The 18,287-nt window shown below is 57.4% G+C and overlaps 8 protein-coding genes across 8 annotated transcripts in view; 4 read left to right on the top strand and 4 right to left on the bottom strand.

Annotated features, from left to right (window-relative positions):
- Positions 1–66: 66 nt before the first annotated feature.
- Positions 67–1,713, bottom strand: SETTUDRAFT_150766 (uncharacterized protein). The gene is made up of 2 exons (XM_008027752.1): positions 1,379–1,713; positions 67–1,322 (listed from the first exon to the last, which is right to left on the bottom strand). The coding sequence occupies exons 1-2, from the start codon at positions 1,698–1,700 to the stop codon at positions 160–162; spliced, it is 1,485 nt and encodes a 494-aa protein (XP_008025943.1). The 5' UTR covers positions 1,701–1,713; the 3' UTR covers positions 67–159.
- A 1,267-nt stretch (positions 1,714–2,980) lies between these two features.
- Positions 2,981–4,669, top strand: SETTUDRAFT_28327 (uncharacterized protein; the record flags this gene model as incomplete). The annotated part of the gene is made up of 1 exon (XM_008027694.1): positions 2,981–4,669. The coding sequence occupies one exon, from the start codon at positions 2,981–2,983 to the stop codon at positions 4,667–4,669; it is 1,689 nt and encodes a 562-aa protein (XP_008025885.1).
- A 1,547-nt stretch (positions 4,670–6,216) lies between these two features.
- On the bottom strand, positions 6,217–7,734 carry SETTUDRAFT_169087 (uncharacterized protein). The gene is made up of 3 exons (XM_008027751.1): positions 7,363–7,734; positions 7,053–7,298; positions 6,217–6,985 (listed from the first exon to the last, which is right to left on the bottom strand). Exons 1-3 carry the CDS (start codon positions 7,484–7,486, stop codon positions 6,714–6,716), a joined length of 642 nt encoding a protein of 213 aa, XP_008025942.1. The 5' UTR covers positions 7,487–7,734; the 3' UTR covers positions 6,217–6,713.
- A 642-nt stretch (positions 7,735–8,376) lies between these two features.
- SETTUDRAFT_109652 (uncharacterized protein) lies at positions 8,377–9,424 on the top strand (the record flags this gene model as incomplete). Its single annotated transcript, XM_008027750.1, has 5 exons — positions 8,377–8,736; positions 8,907–8,932; positions 9,010–9,104; positions 9,191–9,293; positions 9,361–9,424. The coding sequence occupies 5 exons, from the start codon at positions 8,377–8,379 to the stop codon at positions 9,422–9,424; spliced, it is 648 nt and encodes a 215-aa protein (XP_008025941.1).
- A 544-nt stretch (positions 9,425–9,968) lies between these two features.
- Positions 9,969–12,247, top strand: SETTUDRAFT_169085 (uncharacterized protein). Its single transcript, XM_008027749.1, has 2 exons — positions 9,969–11,015; positions 11,071–12,247. The coding sequence occupies exons 1-2, from the start codon at positions 10,295–10,297 to the stop codon at positions 12,081–12,083; spliced, it is 1,734 nt and encodes a 577-aa protein (XP_008025940.1). The 5' UTR covers positions 9,969–10,294; the 3' UTR covers positions 12,084–12,247.
- A 599-nt stretch (positions 12,248–12,846) lies between these two features.
- SETTUDRAFT_169084 (uncharacterized protein) lies at positions 12,847–15,073 on the bottom strand. The gene has a single exon (XM_008027748.1). The coding sequence runs from the start codon at positions 14,980–14,982 to the stop codon at positions 12,883–12,885; it is 2,100 nt and encodes a 699-aa protein (XP_008025939.1). The 5' UTR covers positions 14,983–15,073; the 3' UTR covers positions 12,847–12,882.
- A 56-nt stretch (positions 15,074–15,129) lies between these two features.
- Positions 15,130–16,082, bottom strand: SETTUDRAFT_169083 (uncharacterized protein). Its single transcript, XM_008027747.1, has 4 exons — positions 16,015–16,082; positions 15,721–15,866; positions 15,521–15,658; positions 15,130–15,468 (listed from the first exon to the last, which is right to left on the bottom strand). Exons 1-4 carry the CDS (start codon positions 16,067–16,069, stop codon positions 15,262–15,264), a joined length of 546 nt encoding a protein of 181 aa, XP_008025938.1. The 5' UTR covers positions 16,070–16,082; the 3' UTR covers positions 15,130–15,261.
- Positions 16,083–17,348: 1,266 nt separating this feature from the next.
- The window catches only part of SETTUDRAFT_184543 (uncharacterized protein), a 2,701-nt gene continuing 1,762 nt past the window's right edge, over positions 17,349–18,287 (top strand). Inside the window, exons 1-2 of the mRNA XM_008027746.1 lie at positions 17,349–17,679; positions 17,734–18,162. Of these exons, the coding sequence (XP_008025937.1) occupies positions 17,528–17,679; positions 17,734–18,162 (581 nt within the window). The 5' untranslated portion in view covers positions 17,349–17,527. The remainder of the gene's footprint in view (positions 17,680–17,733; positions 18,163–18,287) is intronic.

Genomic DNA, 18,287 nt, shown 5'->3' with positions numbered 1-18,287 from the left:
GCATGTACACAGACGGGAGCGAAAAAAAAAATTCGTGTCCGAGGAGCAAATGTGTGTGTGTGTGGTATTGTGCAAGCCGGATTCCAGGTTCCGTGGGCTTGCCAAGCTAGTATATGGATACAGACATATGCACAACTATCAAAGTACAAGGATTGCGGCTCACGACCCGCCTGCTGCTTTGCTCATAAAGAAGCCTTTGAGCGGGCCCATTGCATCCACCGCTCTCAAACCAAGACTTCTTAGCCCTACGATTGGGCCGGATTCTACGCTGTACAGCCTGTGCAGCTTATCACAGACGCCCAGCATGGCGTTATTCTCGGCGTACCGTTCGCTGTTGTAGCTTTCCAGCGCCAATGTAGACCCAATGTCTTGGCCCGTCTGCACGGCATGTGATATGGTGCGAGCGAGCGCTGCGGCGTCGCCCTGTCCTTGATTAAGGCCTTGGCCTGCGAGCGGATGTATCGTGTGCGCGGCATCGCCGACCAGTGCCACTCGCTCGCCCGTGTACGTGTCTGCGTGTCGCATCCGGAGCGGAAAACACGCAACGGTCCCGGCCTGGACCTTGGTCACGCGCATGGGTATGGCGTGCTCGTCGACAGGCGTGTGCTTCTCGCGCCAGGCAACTTCTTCCTCGTGTCCCGACGACAGTGTATGCAGGTACTCGAGATCAGTGGGCGACAGTCTGAAGCCTGCATTCACCATGGCAACAAAGTCCTGTTGCGACAGTGCCTTGAGCCTAGCTGCACGCTCGGGCGTTGTGCTCCATACAAGCGTCGACATGTTGCCCGGCAACGGCAGCATAGCCAGTGGTCCCGTGGGCAAGAAGCGCTGGTATGCAATCTTGTGGTCTGGTCCGCCCCAGCCTTGTCCCTCGAGTTTCAAGCTGGCCACGACGCCGTGCCGGTTGTAGTCGAACCCTCGGGACTCGATGCCTGCAAACGCACGCACTGGGCTGTTTGCCCCATCCGCTCCCACCAGCAGCCTTGCGGCCAGCCTCTTTCCATTGGACAGAGAGAGTACCGGCCACGACGAAAAATCCACCTTGTCTGTGTCGGCGCCCAGCTGTATCGAGTCGACCTTGGTAGACGTGTAGAAATCGACGCCGCCGAGTTGCTCGAGCCGGCTCAGCAGCGCAGTCACCGTGTTGACGTTCTCTATCATGTATGCGATGGTCGTAGGCTGGGCGGGATTACGGGGCGCAAGAAGGGGCTTCGCGGTATGCCAGTCGAAGGAGATGCGCGCATCGCTCACACCATCCCATACTTGCATCTCCTGGTAGGGCTGCACTCTGGGCTTGTTGACATGCGCCCATGCTCCGATTTCTACACAGCGCGGGTTAGACAATGGCACCATGGAGCATCCACACGACCATGCGTACCCTGCAGGTTGCTCACAGAGGCCGGTGTGAGAGAGCTGCATCGGTTCGAAAAGCTCTCGAGGCTGGCGTCTTGCGCCAGGCGGCTCTTGTGCAGATTCTGGCCCTCGATCAAGGCCACCTTGAGCCCGCTGGTGACGGGCGATGCCTTGAGGCCTGTCAGCAGGCTCAGGCCGGCCGGTCCTCCGCCTACGCAGACGACGTCGTAGACATCGAGTGCCTCTGCGGAGCTCGAGGCAAACCTCCGCTGAGACTGCAGGCGGACCCAGAGCGCCCGTCGCAACGGCAGAGCCCGGGGCGCTCCCAGCGGCATTCGAGGCGGCATCAGGGGCCTTGGGGAGGTTGTTGGGGCATGCGCAAGTATTCGCGCTTCACAGGTGGCCAGCGGTGGCATGGTGGTGGCATGGCGGGCTGGTGTGGCGCCTTTGCAGATCGGCGCTAGGGGCTCTCTTCTCCAGGCAGGTCGTCACGACATGCCCTTGGCAATGTGGGGCTGCCTCTCTCCTCCGACCTCCTTCCGGACCACACCTCAACCGCCAATCTGATCCAGCGGCATCACTGCCGTCTATCCTCATCCTAACCCAGAGCCACCATTCGGCCCGTCAGAAATATGTCATCTTCTCCAGGCGCGCACAAGGCCCTCGACTGCGTGCGCTCTCGCCGCCAGCGCCTGCTCGGCTGCGACAGAATCGTGGCAATGCACCACAAGACACTCTACCGCACGTCTACCGCTCCGCTGAACCCTCTTGTCATCCGGCAGCAACCTTGATGGACTCGGCATGATTCCGTCTGGTGTCCCGGCAACCTGTTCCTTTGAGCCGGTACCAGTGGAGACGCTGCCCCAGGATCTAGAGTTACATAGCAACATTGGTCGCAAATGGCGAAACTTTCCTTATTAGGACACCCAAACAAGGGGACAGGACCGTGGGACTTGAGAAAGTCTCTTTATCCCTAACGTTTCAATGAGACAGGGGGTTGTTGGAAAGCTTCGGTATAGTCGTGTCTGGTACATATCATGCACGACTCAGGACACGAGACCTTATCATTTCTTCCATACAGTTCCGTCGCAGCTTCAACAATGTCATATGGTTGGTGCCATGGTTCTCCAGCTAGGGCCATGCCATCATGCCGACCTGTGTCTTGTTGCATCGCCCACTATTGAGCACTTTTGCCGATGCTACGAATACGTCCCTAGTGCGTGGGCCCGAGATGCAGCCTTGTTGCCCATCGTACCACTTCTTACACGCGAGCTTTTAAAGTCTGCCGGGGTATCTTGATCACATTTCATCCTGCCCAAGGACGCCCAATTGCCACTTCATCTACGCAATTCGATTGTATCCTGAATTCTCTCAGTGACCTTGGGCTATGGGTCCCCCGTCTCGTCACCATTCATCTTGTACTGAGCCGTCATCTGTAAGCGCTCACCAACTCGACTTTGATTCCGGACAACTTCAATTGCCTCATTCCCCGCGGGCTCTGTCAAAACGACCGGCATCAAAACACTCTGTGCACACGCATGGCTGCCTTGGGAAGCGGAGAAAAAAATCCCACTCCACTCTATCCATAAGCTGTTCTTGCGCACCACTGCCATTGGAATTCGATATGATGTCGCGTTCATGGTCCCATATCGACCTTTCGCAACCTCTGACCCCTCCTGCGATGCCCAGCCCTGCGACCAACCGGATAGAACACGGAATGGATCGAGCGCGAAGGCCTTCACAAGTTGGCGAGTTTATCGAAAGGCTCAGTTTCAAGCTCCATCGGCTGTTTGGTAACCGCAAAGGCTCGACTGGAGATGCAAGCCCGTCACGCGACTCTACTGGCAGACGTAGCTCAAGTACATCTCTCAACCTGCATGGTCCAGCACCAAACCTCGAATGCCATCCTGAACATCCGACATGGAATGGACAATCCCGGCTACCGAATGTAAGCGAGTACTTTGACGCAATCGGAGAGGTTGGCCCCAGTTCCTTTTACAACACTGCTGACTGGGTTGCCTTCCAGGAGACCTTCCAGGCAGGACTACACAGCCCAACAATGCCCAACGGCAATCGGGATCAGGATAGTCAGAATATCGCTGGAATATGCGGCAGTCAGGACTTTGAGTTTGAGCCTCGAATGCGCAAGGACTCGCACTTTAGTTTCAGTGACATTCTGAAATCGCGACGGCCAAGCAAGGACAAAGGAAAGGGGCGCATGGTCATGGGTGAGGCAGCTAGAAGTCCACAGGAAGAAGCGCCGCTCTTATCTGGCCGTGAGCCATTGGTGGTGACGGCACCTTGTCTTGCCCAGATTGGTGTTCTTCCGCGTGTCTCAACAGAGGCCGTCTCGCCTCTCACGCCTAAAGAAACGCAAGACATCCCACAGGCAGAATTCACTAGCTTGGAACATCACCCATTTTCGTCAACACAAACTGAAGAGGGGAGGCGGAACACGAACAAGACTACAGTGCGACAAATCAGTCCTTGCCACGCTATATCGCCGTTTCTTTGGCTACAAGAACACAGTGCTTCTCCAGCATCATCGGTTTCTAGCGTGGACATTCCGCTAGCTTCCATCAGGCCTGAAATGTCACGTCGAATTGCGCAGGCAATTGCGCCACGACCAGCCAGCGACTCATCAGTGACGGACAGCAAAGGACATTCGGTGCCTATTCTTATTCCATCCAACCACAGCAGCCGTCGGTCGTCGAGCGTCATACATGGCTCAGCAAGAATGACGACGCACCTCCTTTCTCCAACACCGAGCGAGACTTCTCTGCCATCCTCGACAAGTTCATCGTCAGCCAGCCTAGTTCAACGCGATGACCAGACCGACACCATTCCGTCAACACCGTCTCTCCAGCCCGCGCTAGCCTCATCGCCACTTACCATGCAAATGCTGAGTCTCGGGCCTCCGAAACACGACGTGCATTCGCCATGGGAATCAAGCGAAGACATGTTCCGCATGTCATGCGAGTCGCTCGACACGGGCACCGGCTCCCTTGATCTGTGTTCTCTGCCCAGTCCCGCTATTAGCGCCGGACTGGGTGGTAGTAGCAACATTAAGCATATCAAAGCACAAGAAGAAGAAGAAGAAGATCAGCCGGATTTCAGCATTACGCATCCCGCACCCCTGGCGTCTGTGCAAGCGAACAGCAGCCAAGACGCGCACGGAATGGTTACCAAGGAAGGGATGAGCAAGGGGGGAAAAGGGGGGTCTAGATGGGGTGAAGCTAGGGCGAGCACGTGTCTGGAAGAGACACGTTGGTGGGAGGATGCGGATGAAGAGGAGCGTGAGCGGCTGTACATGTAGGTGGTGTGGTATATAGGCGATGTGGTATATAGGTGATATGGTATATGTAGGTATGTCTATAGTCTCTGCTTGTGAGTATAGACATACAGCTGCATGTAGTATAGCAACAAAAGTAGCCCGAGTCACGGACTCGGGGTTAGCATTTTACGTACGTACATAGATGGCTTACTTAGTTGGCCACTCCCCAAGGATGGACTGGGCATTGTTCTCGGTAACGCATGTAGCCGTGCAATTTCAATCAATCAATAAAAAAAAGGGAGTGTAAGACGTGGGTGGTCCGAGTGCTTGCAAGATGGGGTTTTAACAATTACCCGTGTTGTAGGTATGCAAATGGCGTGGTATATGTATGTATGAGCATGGTGGTGCATTGAAGTGTGCGTTGCATTTGGATTCGATATGAATGCATTGTATTGTATTGTATTGTATTGTATTGCACCGCGATATAAAATCACGCATGACTATGCATAAACCCCTTTTTTTCCCTTTTCTCCCTTTCTTTTGTGGCTTTTCGAATTCTGAATATCGCATAGTTGTGCAGTACAAGCACCGTTACTAATCTCAGTATACACATGTATGTACATGTCAACATGACCTCTTGATCAAAACCAAAAAAAAACAAAACAAAAACTCTAATTAGATGAAATACGGAGACTTTTTAAAAAATTAAAAAAACGCCCCGGAAATAAAAACCACACACACACACACACCGCTTAGCTAATCCTGGATAAGGTTACTTGGGCTTCTTCTAACCCATTGGGGATTAGTGTTTATGCATCATGCATGTAACGTAAGTACTTGTATGCATGTAAGTAATACATACTGTAGGTGCCGACGTTGGATGGAGAAAAGCCAAAAGCCAAAAAAAACAGCTACGGAAAATAAAAATTAAAGTTTATCGGGCATGGGCATGACTTGGGCTGCAGGTATGTATCATGTAGGTGTACGTACGTAGGTACGTAGGTACGTAGGTGGGTATTATAGGCAGCTGTGTATTATCAGCAGCTAGTAAGCGGTAAACAAGCGGTAAGTAGATAGATGGCGGTAAGAGAGGGAGAGAGGGAGAGAGGGAGGGAAAGAGAGAAAGAGGGAAGGGAAGGTAATAGATTTAGCCGCGACTCTCCATGCATGCATGCAGCTTGAGCCATCTACTCACCCACACGCCAGCGTGCAAAGTGCAAAAGGTCTAGCTTTACTTAGTTCTAGGTCCTAACGCCATGTAGGTCTAGCTCGTAGTCATAGTAGTCATGGTCATGGTCATGGGCATACTCGGGCTCGGCTCAGCACACCGAACAAACAGTCTCTCCTTGTTCGTCTTGTTCCGTTCCCGCATTGCCTCGGACGAGATAACGGTAACGGTAACGGTAACGGTGACAATGGGGGCATGTGGTTGCGTGATTTTAGGGTTTGGCGCCACTGTGTCAGGTGTGGCTAGGGGGGGAAACAGAACCAGTCACCAACTGGGGCATGTGTGTGTATTGGTGAAGAAGATTGCGTGTCAGCACGTTTTTCATGTGCATGTGTGTTAGTTATGTATATTGTTTTCTGGATTTATTTTTATTCTTGATTCTGGGGCTTATTCCCGCGGTATTAGAGAGTTTTTACTGCATGCATGTGCGGAGGAGTACGGATAAGCCACATCTCACTCTTCCACGCTATGTAATGGGTTTTGTCATTCAGTCGAGGAAAAGGCGTGTATATGAACATCAGAAATGTCTTGGATTAATCGAGGCTGAACATGACGCCCTTAGTGGTTCAATGCCTTGTTATTACAACCACCATGCTGCTTCTTCTCACGACTCTACGTGACTTGTCTCGTCCGGGGCCTCGCCAGGCCGCTGTGAAATGAGCGAGTTATGGCTTTTCCTCTCTCACCCCAAATGGGTATCGAAAAACCGGGAAAAGGAATGTTTTTGTATCCGCAACGCTATGCATCAGAACAAGGGAGAGTGAAAATGCAAGAGAGATCAAACAAGACATTACAAGAAATTAGCATGAAGAGAAGACGGAGACAAGTCTCGCCATGCGTGGCTGCCTCGGCTCTGTTTTACAAGAGAATGGCGAAGCCGAAGAAGACGCTGCCAAAGACGGCAGCGAGGCCCAGACCGGCATTGGGCATGAAGACGGAGCCGGCGCCCTTGTTGTTGTTGTTGTTGTTGCCGCTCTGGCTGGTGCCAGTGGGCTGAGAGCCGCCAAAGCCAGTGACGGGGATGGTGTTCTTGGCGGTGCCGGATGGCGTGGGCGTCGAAGCCATGGTCGAGGACAGCGAGCTGTTGCCACGGTATGGGTTTTGGGCACCGCAAGGGTGATCCTGGCTGCAGGCGAGTTGTTAGCAAGCCGTGTCTGAAGTTGCGAATATGCCGAGGCTGTGTGTGAGCTTACCGACAGGCGCTCTGGCAGGAGGGATCGTTGCCACAGTTGTTGACGCAGTTGTTTCCCCATTGCTGGCAGATGAAGAAGGGCAGCGTCTGCGAGTACTGGGTAATGTTGGGAGAGACGCCGTTGTCGCAGACGCACTGGTAGGTGAGGTTGTCAGAGTCGCAGCTGTTTTCCTGCGTGGTCATGGAGGTGACGCCCGGCTGCTGCAGACAGATGAGGGGGCATTGGGCGGTGTTTTGCGAGCACCAGTAATCTGGACAGACGGGTTAGGCGGCGCACGGGAAGGAGGGTGGAGCAGAGTGGAGGAGAGAGCATACCCCTCGTAGACTGGTCGACCGAGTTGGGGTCGATGGTGTATGGGTAGCTGTTCTGCGACGTTGTCTGGGCAGCCGTGAAGGCGGCCAAGGTGGCGATGCTGAGGGTGAGGAAGGAGCGCATCATGTCGGCGACGGAGGGTGGCAAGAAGCGGGTGAGGTGGGTGAGGCGGAGGAATTATAGTGGGTTGAATGCGAGTGTGTATGCTCGGTCAGCGACAGACAGACAGACAGACAGACAGACAGACAGGCGGCGGTCGAGTGCAGGAGCGAGGGCGAATGCAGCGGTGGAGAGGGAGAGGGCGCCTGGCACGGCTTGGGCGCGATATATATATATAAAGCGGTGGCGGGGACGGGGGGTGTCGCGACAGCCTGCGCGAGGGGCCGGCGGGGAGAGGGAGAGGGAGAGGGCGAACAAGGAGGAGAGGGCGAGGGCGCGGGCGAGGGCGAGGGCGCGGGCGAGGGGCCAGGTCAACGTCTACTGTATGGCGAGTGTAGTGTTGCAGTCGGGTAGCAGGTAACAGACTTGGTAGAATAGGAATGGGAATAGGCATAGGCCAGGATGCGGGCAGAAAGACCCTGGCACTGGCACTGGCACTGCGGCGCTGCCTGGAGAGGCCTAGCAGCCCCTGCCCCCCCCTGTCCAGCCGCGGCAATTTCGCATGCCAGACACCGACAGCGACATGAGCGATATGCTCAACAAGACGCCAGCCGCCGCCGTCCAGCCCCCCGCGCCCACGCCCACCATCATGTACAGTAGGTGTAATGGCAATGTACATTATGCACTCCCGCCCTCCCCCGCCGCTGCTCCTAGCCACACTCGTCACGCCCGCCCCACGCCCGCCCTTCGCTGCCTGCCTGCCCGGGCGCGAGCAAGCCAATGCGGGCGGGGAGAGGCGTGCACGCACCCTATCGTGAACTTTCCCGTTTGGTGCTCCACTAGCTTATTGCTTCCTATCGATGCCATCCCTCCTGTTTGACGCGCCATCAGCCCTAGCCCAGCCACTGTGTTGATGGATGGAGCCGGCGACGTCTGAAACTGCACGCCTGCCGTCTGGGTCGCGCCCGCGCCCAGGCAGCCCTGGAAGCACTGGCGATGCTCCACCGGCAAGCAGCACCAGCACCAGCAACAGCAACGTCGTGGTGCCGCCCTACTGGCAGCAGCGCCAGCGCAGTGCCAGCAACCGCAGCACCGGCTCTGCTGACAACGGGCGCCCCGCGCCCATCGGCCTCGAGGACCACACCGACGACGGCTCTGAGCACTGCAAGGCGCTGTGGGCAAAGGGCGTCACGATTGACGACTATGTCGTGGTCAGCGGCACGGCGCCTGGCATCGGGGCCTATGTGGTGTGGAACTGCACGGTTGAGACGCTCCATGTAAGTTGGCCGAGCCGCACTCTGTCGACGCACTAGGCTGCATGGCCACGGTCACGGCCCTGCAGCCAATCCCCTCGCCGCGCCCCCCGGCCTGCCATACCCACGCACTTGTACATGTCCTGTACATGTCCACACTCATGTCTCTGCTAACCTGGCGTGCGTGTGCGCAGGGAGGCCCCATGAAGATCCGCAAGCGGTATGTGTACATGTGCTGCCTGTTCTGTGCTGCCTGTGCTGCCTCTCGCCTGCTGACGACGACGCCCCGCCCCGCAGCTACTCGGAGTTTGACGAGCTGCACGCGAAACTGCTGCAGACGTTTCCTCTGGCCGCCGGCTCGCTGCCCCAGTTTCCGCCCAAGTCGGTCATCTGTACGTCACCCGACCCGACCTCCATGGCCGCCCATGCCCATGCCCATGCCCATGCCGACGATGCTGAGACTGACCACCGCTGCCAGCCCGCTTCAGGCCCCGCTTTCTGGAGCGCCGGAAACAGGCCCTCTCGTACTTTCTCAAGTACGTCGTCCCCATGCCCATGCCCATGCCGCCACTGGCCGTGTCGTGTCGTGTCGTGCCGAGTGGTGTCGTGGTTATCGATACACCACGCCTAGCGCTAACCTATTCTTAGCTGCGTCCTGCTCAACCCAGAGTTTGCTGGCTCGCCCCTGCTCAACGACTTTCTGTTCTCGTGATGTCATGTTCGTATCAGAGTATTGGGAGCCCAGCCTTGCTGTTTCTTTTCTTTTCTTTTCTTTCCTTTCCTTTTCCAGCCATCAGGGCGCATGCGGGCGGCGGAGAGGGAGGCCACGATGGCTCCACGGCGTCCATGACGGCGCGCGGGCGGCGGGTGCACGGCAGGCGGCGGGTGCGGGCGTTGTATGTTATCACTGCATATATGTGCTGGGTGGTGTATTACTACATCTACTGGGTGGCTGGCCGTCTCACGTGCCACGACGGCCACGGATGGGTGGATGGATGGATCCATGATGCATCGACTCGACTCGCCTCGCCTCGCCCCGACGACGCAGCCCGACTCGACTCGTACGCAGCCGTTCGCGCCCCGGCCGCTGACGCCGACTGGGGCTGTTGTTTCTGAGGCCTGCCCGTGTCTGGTGCAACGACGCCCATGGCATTGGCTGCGCGCACCCCGAGGTGGCGCCATGTCTGTCAAGCTCAAGTATCTAGCAGCCGCGGCGCTGCGACTGCGAGTGGCCCCATTGTGCCCCCCGCCCCCCAGCAATATTGTCGTGTGTGAGCCCTCGCTGCCCATGAAGCTTAATCCGACGTCGCCTTGTGCTGCTGCTGCTGCTGCTGGCGGCGTGTTCGTCGTCGTCGTCGTCGCCGTCGAGGGCCGCTGTGCGAGCGAGCGAGCCAGGCGGTACTCGCGCAGCAAGCCTCGCCTGCCAAAACAGCGCGGACGACCTCTGCCAGTCCATGACCCCCTAACGGCTCGCGTTTTGCATGAGCCCAGCCCGGCGCGACCCTCAATGGCAAGCTCGACCATGCCGGCCTGAAAAAAAAAATGTCCCAGCCAGTCGCGAATGATCTCAACCTTGCTCAACATGGCCAACGCCGTTCGGCCTCTGCTGCGAGGCTCGAATGACCGGCAGACCAGACTCAACTTCTTGCCTGTGTCGCGCGATGACGCCCACGCCCACGCCCATCACGCCCCAGCCCATCGCAACACGACGCCCAACGCGACGCGCCGCACTTCGCGAGCCGGCCCGCTGCTTGCGCTTGCAGACCACCACCCGCCGACCGATACGCCTGCTGCACGACACCCGCCGCCGCCGCCCTCGCCCGACCCGTCGCAGTCGCAGTCGCAGCAGTCGGAGCCGCCGCCTCATCCTCCACCTCCTCCTCCTACTCTCCCTCTCTCTCTCCCTCTCCCTCATCCGACCGCCCCTCCTCCGCCGACCGCCGCCCGCACCCACAGCAGAAAGCGGCCCGCCACAGACCTTGACCCAGACGCGACCGACTCAAGGCCGCCCACCAAAATCACAGTCACACAGCCCCACGGCCAGCTGCTGCGCATCACCAACCGTGTGCCCGCCCCGCTGGATCTCGACGCCGACCATGTCCCTTCCCCAAGGTCAACGCCGCGCCCAGCCAGCCCGGGCAAGCTGGCGCCTGCCCCGGCCCTCGCCGCCCCGGCATCCACCCCCTCCTCGACCGACAAGCGGAGTCTGAGGAGCCACGATGGCGGCTCGCGCCTCAAGAGCGACCTCGCCATTTACTTTTACAACTACGACGACATCATCGCCGGCGTGCCCCAGGAAGACGGTAACCCTTTGCCGCGCCCCGCTCGCCCCTGGCTGCTGGCTAACCTTGCATGCAGAATTTCTTGCTCTGGAAACACCCATCTATCTTTTCGACGAGCCCATCAAGGGCACCACCCCCGTGCCAGCCACGCCAGAGCCCTCGCGCACTTCAGCGAGCCCAAGCCGCGCACGCAAGGCCAAGCCACCATCGCCTTCGTCGCCCTCACGCCATGCCTCGGATCCTGCCATATCCCCCGCCCAATCCTCGACATCCTACCAAGTCCTCAACTACGCCACCATAGCCAACGCAATCCGCTACGACGACGGCCAGGACCCGCTCGCCGACTCGGTCTACTTCACCCAGCATCGCCGCGCCGAGCGAAAGGAGAAGCAGCTGCGCAACATTGAAAAAGAGCGCGCCATGCACGAAAAGGTGCAACTAGAGCGACTGCTAGACGGCCTGCAGGGCCCAGACTGGCTCAAGGTCATGGGCGTCACGGGCGTCACAGACGGCGAACGCAAGGACTGGGAGGCCAAGCGCGACTACTTTATCAGAGAAGTCGAGGCGCTGGTCGACAAGTTCCGCGTATGGAAGGAGGAAGAAAAACGCCTGCGCGCAGAAAAGGAAGCAGCACTCGCGGCAAAGGACGACGATGGCGACGGAGACGGCGAGGAGACGGAGGAATCAGATAGTTTCATGGCCAACGGCCGCGATCCCCCACCCCCACGACATCAACAAGCAGCCAAGGAGCCAGAGCCGCCCAAGCCCAGACGACCCCCTCGTCCACATGGCTTCCTGCTGCCGCTGGTGCCGCCCGAACCCGCCGCCCCATTCCAGTCGTTTTACTCGAAACCACATCTCCGCTCTGCAGCCCTCGGCAAGCACCGTCACGGCCGCAACGCCAGTGCCTTTGGTCAGCCCATTCCCGACTGGCCCGAGAGGGAATTCGAGCTGCCCGACGACTTTATCGATCCCCAGTTCTTGCGCGACAATGCGCGCCAGCGGAGGAGAAGGAAGCGTGAGAGTGGCGTGGGGGGTACCAATGCTGTGTCGTCTTCATCATCATCATCATCGTTCAATCCGCAATAGATGTTATCTTTTTTTTTCCTTGCTATTTTATAATGGGCATTTTGTTTCTCTCTCTCTCTCTCTCTCCCTACAAGGAACGGGCTGTTCATGGTCTCTCTTTTTCTCTTCTTCCCGCATTTTCCGGTTCCTTGTTATACCCTTGAATCACATGATGCTACCATAACAACTACAAATATAACGTCTGTCATTCAGTCTGTTATTCAGTCTGTCATTCAGTCTGTCATTCAGTCTGTCGTTCAAACTGTCAGTTGGTAAATAACAATGTAGGTAGTCCAAACTATGTTTCTCTCTCTCTCTCTCTCTCTAAACAAAAGAAAAGCAAAGTCTGACATGTAAATGAATCCATATACATGTATATACATATATACATGAACATGGTGTTCAAGTCTGTATCAAGTGTACAAGTATATGCATATTTATATTGTTTTTGTCCTGGATTGAACATTTCTACTTTCTACATATGAACGAGTGAAAAATGTCATGCATACTCTCTTCTCTCCATATCAAGCTGTACAGACATCATCACCACCACTACCACCACCACCACCACCACCTCCTCCTCCCAGAAATGCACATTCCCCGTCATGCCAGAGGAAACGAACCATAAACCAAATAAAAAAAAGAGCACAGAAATACAGAAACAATGAAGACGAAGAAGAAGAAGAAGAAGAAGAAGAAGAAAAAAACCAAAACCCATAACCCCGTTTGACCAGCGCCGACCAATGCAGTCCCCATGCTTTCCCCTTTCCTTTTTCCCCCCCCCTCATCCGCTCATAAACGCCAGGAATAAATTCAAAAATCAAACACTTGCCTCTGTACTGCCATCCTCGTCCTCTTCATCTTCTCCCTCGTCCTCGTCTTCTTCTTCTTCTTCTTCTTCTTCTTCCTGGTCAGACGTACTGTCATTGTTGTCGTCGTCAGCATCGTCCTCTTCATCGTCGTCTTCATCCTCTTCATCCTCATCGTCGTCTTCATCCTCTTCATCCTCATCCTCGTCTTCGTCATCATCGTCCTTTTCAACAGGCATGCCGGGAACAGGTCTCCATTGCACGTAGTCGTGCTCAACCCATCGTTTACTCCGCGGCAGCACGTAGGGGTCAAATGGAAAGTATGCATCCATCAAAAATGCCTCTTCGCCCTTTTTCCCCGTCAGAGCAGTCTCTCGCCCGCCTATGCCATTGAGATAGCCACTGGCAAGACTGCGGGAAAGCCGCACACGCTTGTTCGTCTCGACAAGTGTATCGACATAGGTGAAGCGTAGATGCTTGGCAATGCGGCCAAATTGCTTGACGATATCTGGCGCGCATATCCTGAGCGGATTGAGCTTGCAGAAGATGTTGCGGCGGACCACTTCAAGCGTCGACCGGTGCCACTGGAAGTCGCCCTCGTGATACATAGTGTCGGCGTCAGTAGGTAATGTGCCGTCGGGTGTGACAATGAGGTCGCGCCATCGGAAGCAAAAGGCATAGAGCAGTGCTTGTGAGATGGCGTAGTAGGTGCCATAGCGACGCAAATCAGGCCCTGTGCACTTGGGTTCGTGCAGCATGCGTAGACGCTCGAGCTGCGAGCACAGCAGGTCAAAGACGTTGCGAACGACAAATCCAGGCACGTGTGCACCGCGTGCAATGTACGAGGCCAGATAGGCGCATGCTGATGCGCGGAGTAGCGGAGGTCGGTTCGAGTCAATGGCAAGATGCGAGCAGCTATCGACGAAGCGCTCGACAAAGTCGGTCGACAGCTGGCTAAAGTGGAAGAGGACGAATTGTGTGTGCCGCGAGCGGTATGTGGGTATGATGATGGACTGGAACTGCGCAATCAGAGACTGGTAGGTGCGGTCCATCTCGGCAAGATCGCCCTTTTCAAAGATGGCGTCGTAGTAGGCAAACTGCACGTCCATGACATTGTCGAGCTTGAGCATCGTCTCCTTGATGTCCTTGAGCCGCCGCTCTTCGGGGTCGAGGCTCTCCTCGCTCGAAACCGAGCCATCGTCGCTCATGTCGTCATCGTCTTCCTCGTTGTGGATGGCGTCGCCCACAAGCCGCTCCTCGAGGTCGTCGTCCATGTCGTCCATGTCCATTTGCATTTGCGCGTCAATCTTGCACAGCTTTTCTGTCACGAGTGCGAGGATCTGGCCTTGAATCTCGGGGACGTACTCGGTGACCTTGAAGATGTTGCGGATGTACTCGACGTGCGTCTTGGCGCTGTCGTTGGAGAAGGGAAACGTGCTGGAGATGATGGGGGCGAGGAAGGAGCTGGCCATGGGGCTGTATCGGAGTATCAGGATGAGCGTCTCGTGTATCCGTGCCTGCACGCGCACGCGCTGTATGGGTGGGTCATCCTGCTGCCTGGCATTTGCTGACGGGGTGCTCAGGAACATGTCGACGAGCATCTGCAGCACAGTCGTCATGTAGCCAGACTGGACCGACAGCAGAGAGCGCAGAAAGTTGCGATAGGAGCGCAGGAAGTCTTCATTGCGGGCGATCCAGCTGCAGTCGATGACGGCGTGCACCAGGCTTTTGCAGTTGTGGTCGAGCTGGGGCGTGTGGTTGGTGAGGGCAATGACGTATTTCTGGAGGAGTCGCGACGAGGGCGCGTTGGTGGACGTGGGCGCTTCCTTGAAGAGAGCCTTGAGCATGTCGTAGGCAGCCTTGTCGCCCGCCGCGTGCTTTTCAATGGCCCGGCGCACCTCCTCGCCGACCAGCTCGGCGCTCTTTTCATTGTGCTCGCTCAGTATGCGGACGTCGACGTCGGGGTCGAAGGTGACTCTGCGCTTCTTCAGCTGGCTCGGGGGCGTGTTCTCCGCGTCGGACGAGTGGCCCGCTTGTTTGCGTTTGAGGCTGCCTCCCGTGCTGGGGGAGACGATGCCGGGCGATCGGCTAGTCGAGGCAAGAGAGACCATGTTGGGTGCAAAGAGAGTGGCGAAGGCTTCACATTGGAGCAGGGGAGCAGGCGGAGAGCAGCAGTCTGGTTGCCCGTGGGCGGGCGAAGAGTGCAGCGAGGGCGGGGGGTGGTGAATGCACGCGACGGTGGGATTAGGTGTAGGGCCGCGAGAATTTCAGCGGGTCGATTGTTACATAAGCACAGACTAGTTTTCCCTTGCCCTTGCACCGTGGGCGTGGTATGCTTCGCTGAGCTAATCGGCGCTTCGTGGAGAATGCAGCAATGACATGGCAGGCAATTACATTTGGCCGCATTGGGCAATGACAATGTCCTGCACAGGCTTACCCTCTGGGTTGGCGAGGGTGCGGGTATTTTCAATCTTTGTCACCACGTCCATGCCTTCAATGACGTTGCCAAAGACGACGTGCTTGCCGTTCAGATGCGGCGTGCCGTTCTTGGAGGTGATGATGAAGAATTGGCAGCCATTTGTATTGGGCCCGCTGTTCTTTTTGGGGGGGTGAGACTGGGCGAGTGCAGCAGATTGGTGGAAAACTTACGGCCATGGATAGCAGACCAGGCTTGTCGTGCTGCAAGGCAAAGTTCTCGTCGGCAAATTTTTCTGTGCCGTAGATGGTGCGCGAGCCTGTGCCATTGCCATTGATGAAGTCGCCGCCTTGGATCATGAACCCCTTGATCTGGTCTTGTTAGGTGGTGCGAGACATGCAGCAGCAGCAGCAGCAGCAGCGCCACGACGTACCACGCGATGGAACTTGCAGCCCTTGTAGCCCTGGGGCTGGCCGCGGTTGTTTTTGGTCTCGCCGGTGCAGAACTGGCGGAAGTTCTCGGCCGTCTTGGGAACTACATTTTTGAACAGTTCCATCTTGATCCTGCCCAACTTCTCCCCTGGTTGCTTATGTCAGTGACTGGAGTCGGGTCGGGGGTGCGGGGCGGCCATGTGCATGTGCATGCTAGGCCACACTCGGCCAAGCAACGACGCAGACGCGTGGAAGATGGGGGGGATTGAGGGGTAGAGGGGGGAGTGCATGCGCACCTCCGAGGGTGATGTCGAAGAAGACGACTGGGTTGGGCTCTGTGGGGTCGGCCATGGGTGTGGCTGTGGCTGTGGCTGTGGCGTGATGTGGTGTGCAGAGTCTGGGGCAGAGCGTGTGTTGGCAATGTATGGCGATGTATGGCGATGTATGGCGATGTATGGCGACGTATGGCGATGTATGGCGATGTATGGCGAGGTGTGGCGACTGTCTGGGTGCACGCAAGGGTTACTGAAAGCAGCGTCGGATGCGATTGTGCCAGGCAGGCAGGCGCGAGCGGCTCGGGCGAACGAGATGCGAGCAGCAGAAAAGCCGAGCAAAAAAAGCAAATGGTCAGCCACGCGCACGCACACGCACATAAGTGTAAGTAATGTATAGTACGCGCAGGCCCGTCGATCGCCCTCGCTCCTGCCTAGCGGCCACGGCTGGGGAAGGCGCTCCACCCTCGCCGGCAGGGATCATGCCCGCCATGGCACCAGCACGCCGACATACATGTAAAGTACGCACCCGCTGTCTACACCATGTCGGATACGTACAAGTAGCAGCACGCAGTACTATTACCATGTACATGTATAGCCGCAGTCATGGCCACGCCCCGCTCCGCGCAACACACGGCTGGCCCATGGCGCCTGTGCCTGCTCCTGTGCCTGTGCCTGTGCCTGCATGCGCCCCAGCATGGCGACGTGGGCATGCGACACAAACGCAGGGTTTCTGGGAGGCGCGCGCATTGCCTGAACCACGGCGTCGTGACAAATGCATGCATTCGCCCTCGCCCAACACGCTCTCGCCCTCTGCACCCAGAGGATACACGTTGCCTGTCGTCGCCGAGCCATTCGCGCGCCCTCGATACGCCGCCGCATAATCCATACGTATGTACGGCCGTCATGTATAGTGAATGGGCGCAGGCTGAGCTTCGGCCACGGCGCCGCACCGGAACCCGAAGTTAGGCTGCCTGTCATGCTTGGCACCTGCCGCCCGCATTAGCGACGTCTTTGCGGCCCTTTAATCACCTTAAGCCTTGCACCTTTCCCCCCTCCCCGATTGCACCCCAAGAGCCCCATCGCTGTTGTCGCCTGCCCACTTCCCCCCCCCCCCAACCACCACCACCGACACCTTGCCTGCGAGAGCGAGCACCGCGGCGCGCAACCGCCCCGTATCATCGCCTGCCTCGTTCGCATCGCATGGCCCACTCCGCTGTCGTCGTTATTCACCGCTAGCCGTCGTGGCATCCCGCAGTCGCGCACCACCCTCCCCGTGGCCGACGTCCTCGCCACGGCCGCATCGCTGCCGTCACCGCTCGCCCGCCACCCCACTCTCGCCCACGACATCGCACTCGCCCTGGCTCCATCACCCCCACTGCATCTCTGCCACGCTCGCTGCTCGGTCGCAACCCAGCCTGTCTCCTGATCGTTCACTGCAACCCAAAGGCTTTCCGCACCCGCTTGACAAACCCACCCAGCCTCCACGCGGGTACATGCACTCACCCATGCGACACTAACAACGCCACAACTCACAATGTCATCCACCACCGAGGCCGCCTTCACCAGCCAACCCAGCCCCACCGGCGGGCCTGATAATGGCGGTGGCGGTGGAGGCGGCGGTCCCACCAGTTCGCCGCTGCTCTTCTTCGTCGCGCTGGGCTTCGGTGTCGTCTTTACAAACCTATGGTAGGCTTCGCGTACGGATATAGTCTGCCTTCAACATGCTGACTCCCCCGTCAGGATCATCGTCGGCGTCAAGTACTGCTTCCGCTACAATCGCCGTCGCGCTGCCCAGAATGCTGCCAATGCTGAAATCGACATGGCCAACGTGCCCCGTCCTCACCGAAGGCGCAGGGAAAAGAAGCTCATGACCATGGACGAGGTGAACGAACGTTTCTCCCTGACCAAGTACAAGCAATGGAAGTCGAGTCGCGAGACCGAGGGACTGCCATCCAACGGTGGCATCGCAACAGCGCCCCAGAGCAGAGCATCAAGCATCAAGGATGTCGAGGCTGCCTCGCCTACCCCAGACGACGGCCCAGGACCGAGGACAGACACTGCGCTTTCCATGGCCCGCCAAGATCATGCCGCCCAAAACTCGTCATCCTCGCCGAGATCAAGCGTGGAAAGCAAAAAGGGCGAGCACGTCCATGATGCTGAGAAGCACATGTAAAAAGACGAGGCGGTCGCCGGCAAGGCCTAAGGAGGACGAGGCGCGCAGCCCTACGCCACAAGCACCGTACGCGAGCGAGAGACGACTCAGATGACGATGACGATGACCCGATTCGTACTGC

Source organism: Exserohilum turcica (genome assembly GCF_000359705.1).
Source record: "Exserohilum turcica Et28A unplaced genomic scaffold SETTUscaffold_20, whole genome shotgun sequence".
NCBI lineage: Eukaryota > Fungi > Ascomycota > Dothideomycetes > Pleosporales > Pleosporaceae > Exserohilum > Exserohilum turcicum.
The sequence above is the reverse complement of the archived record's forward strand: the minus strand, read 5'-3'. Positions and strand labels throughout refer to the sequence as shown.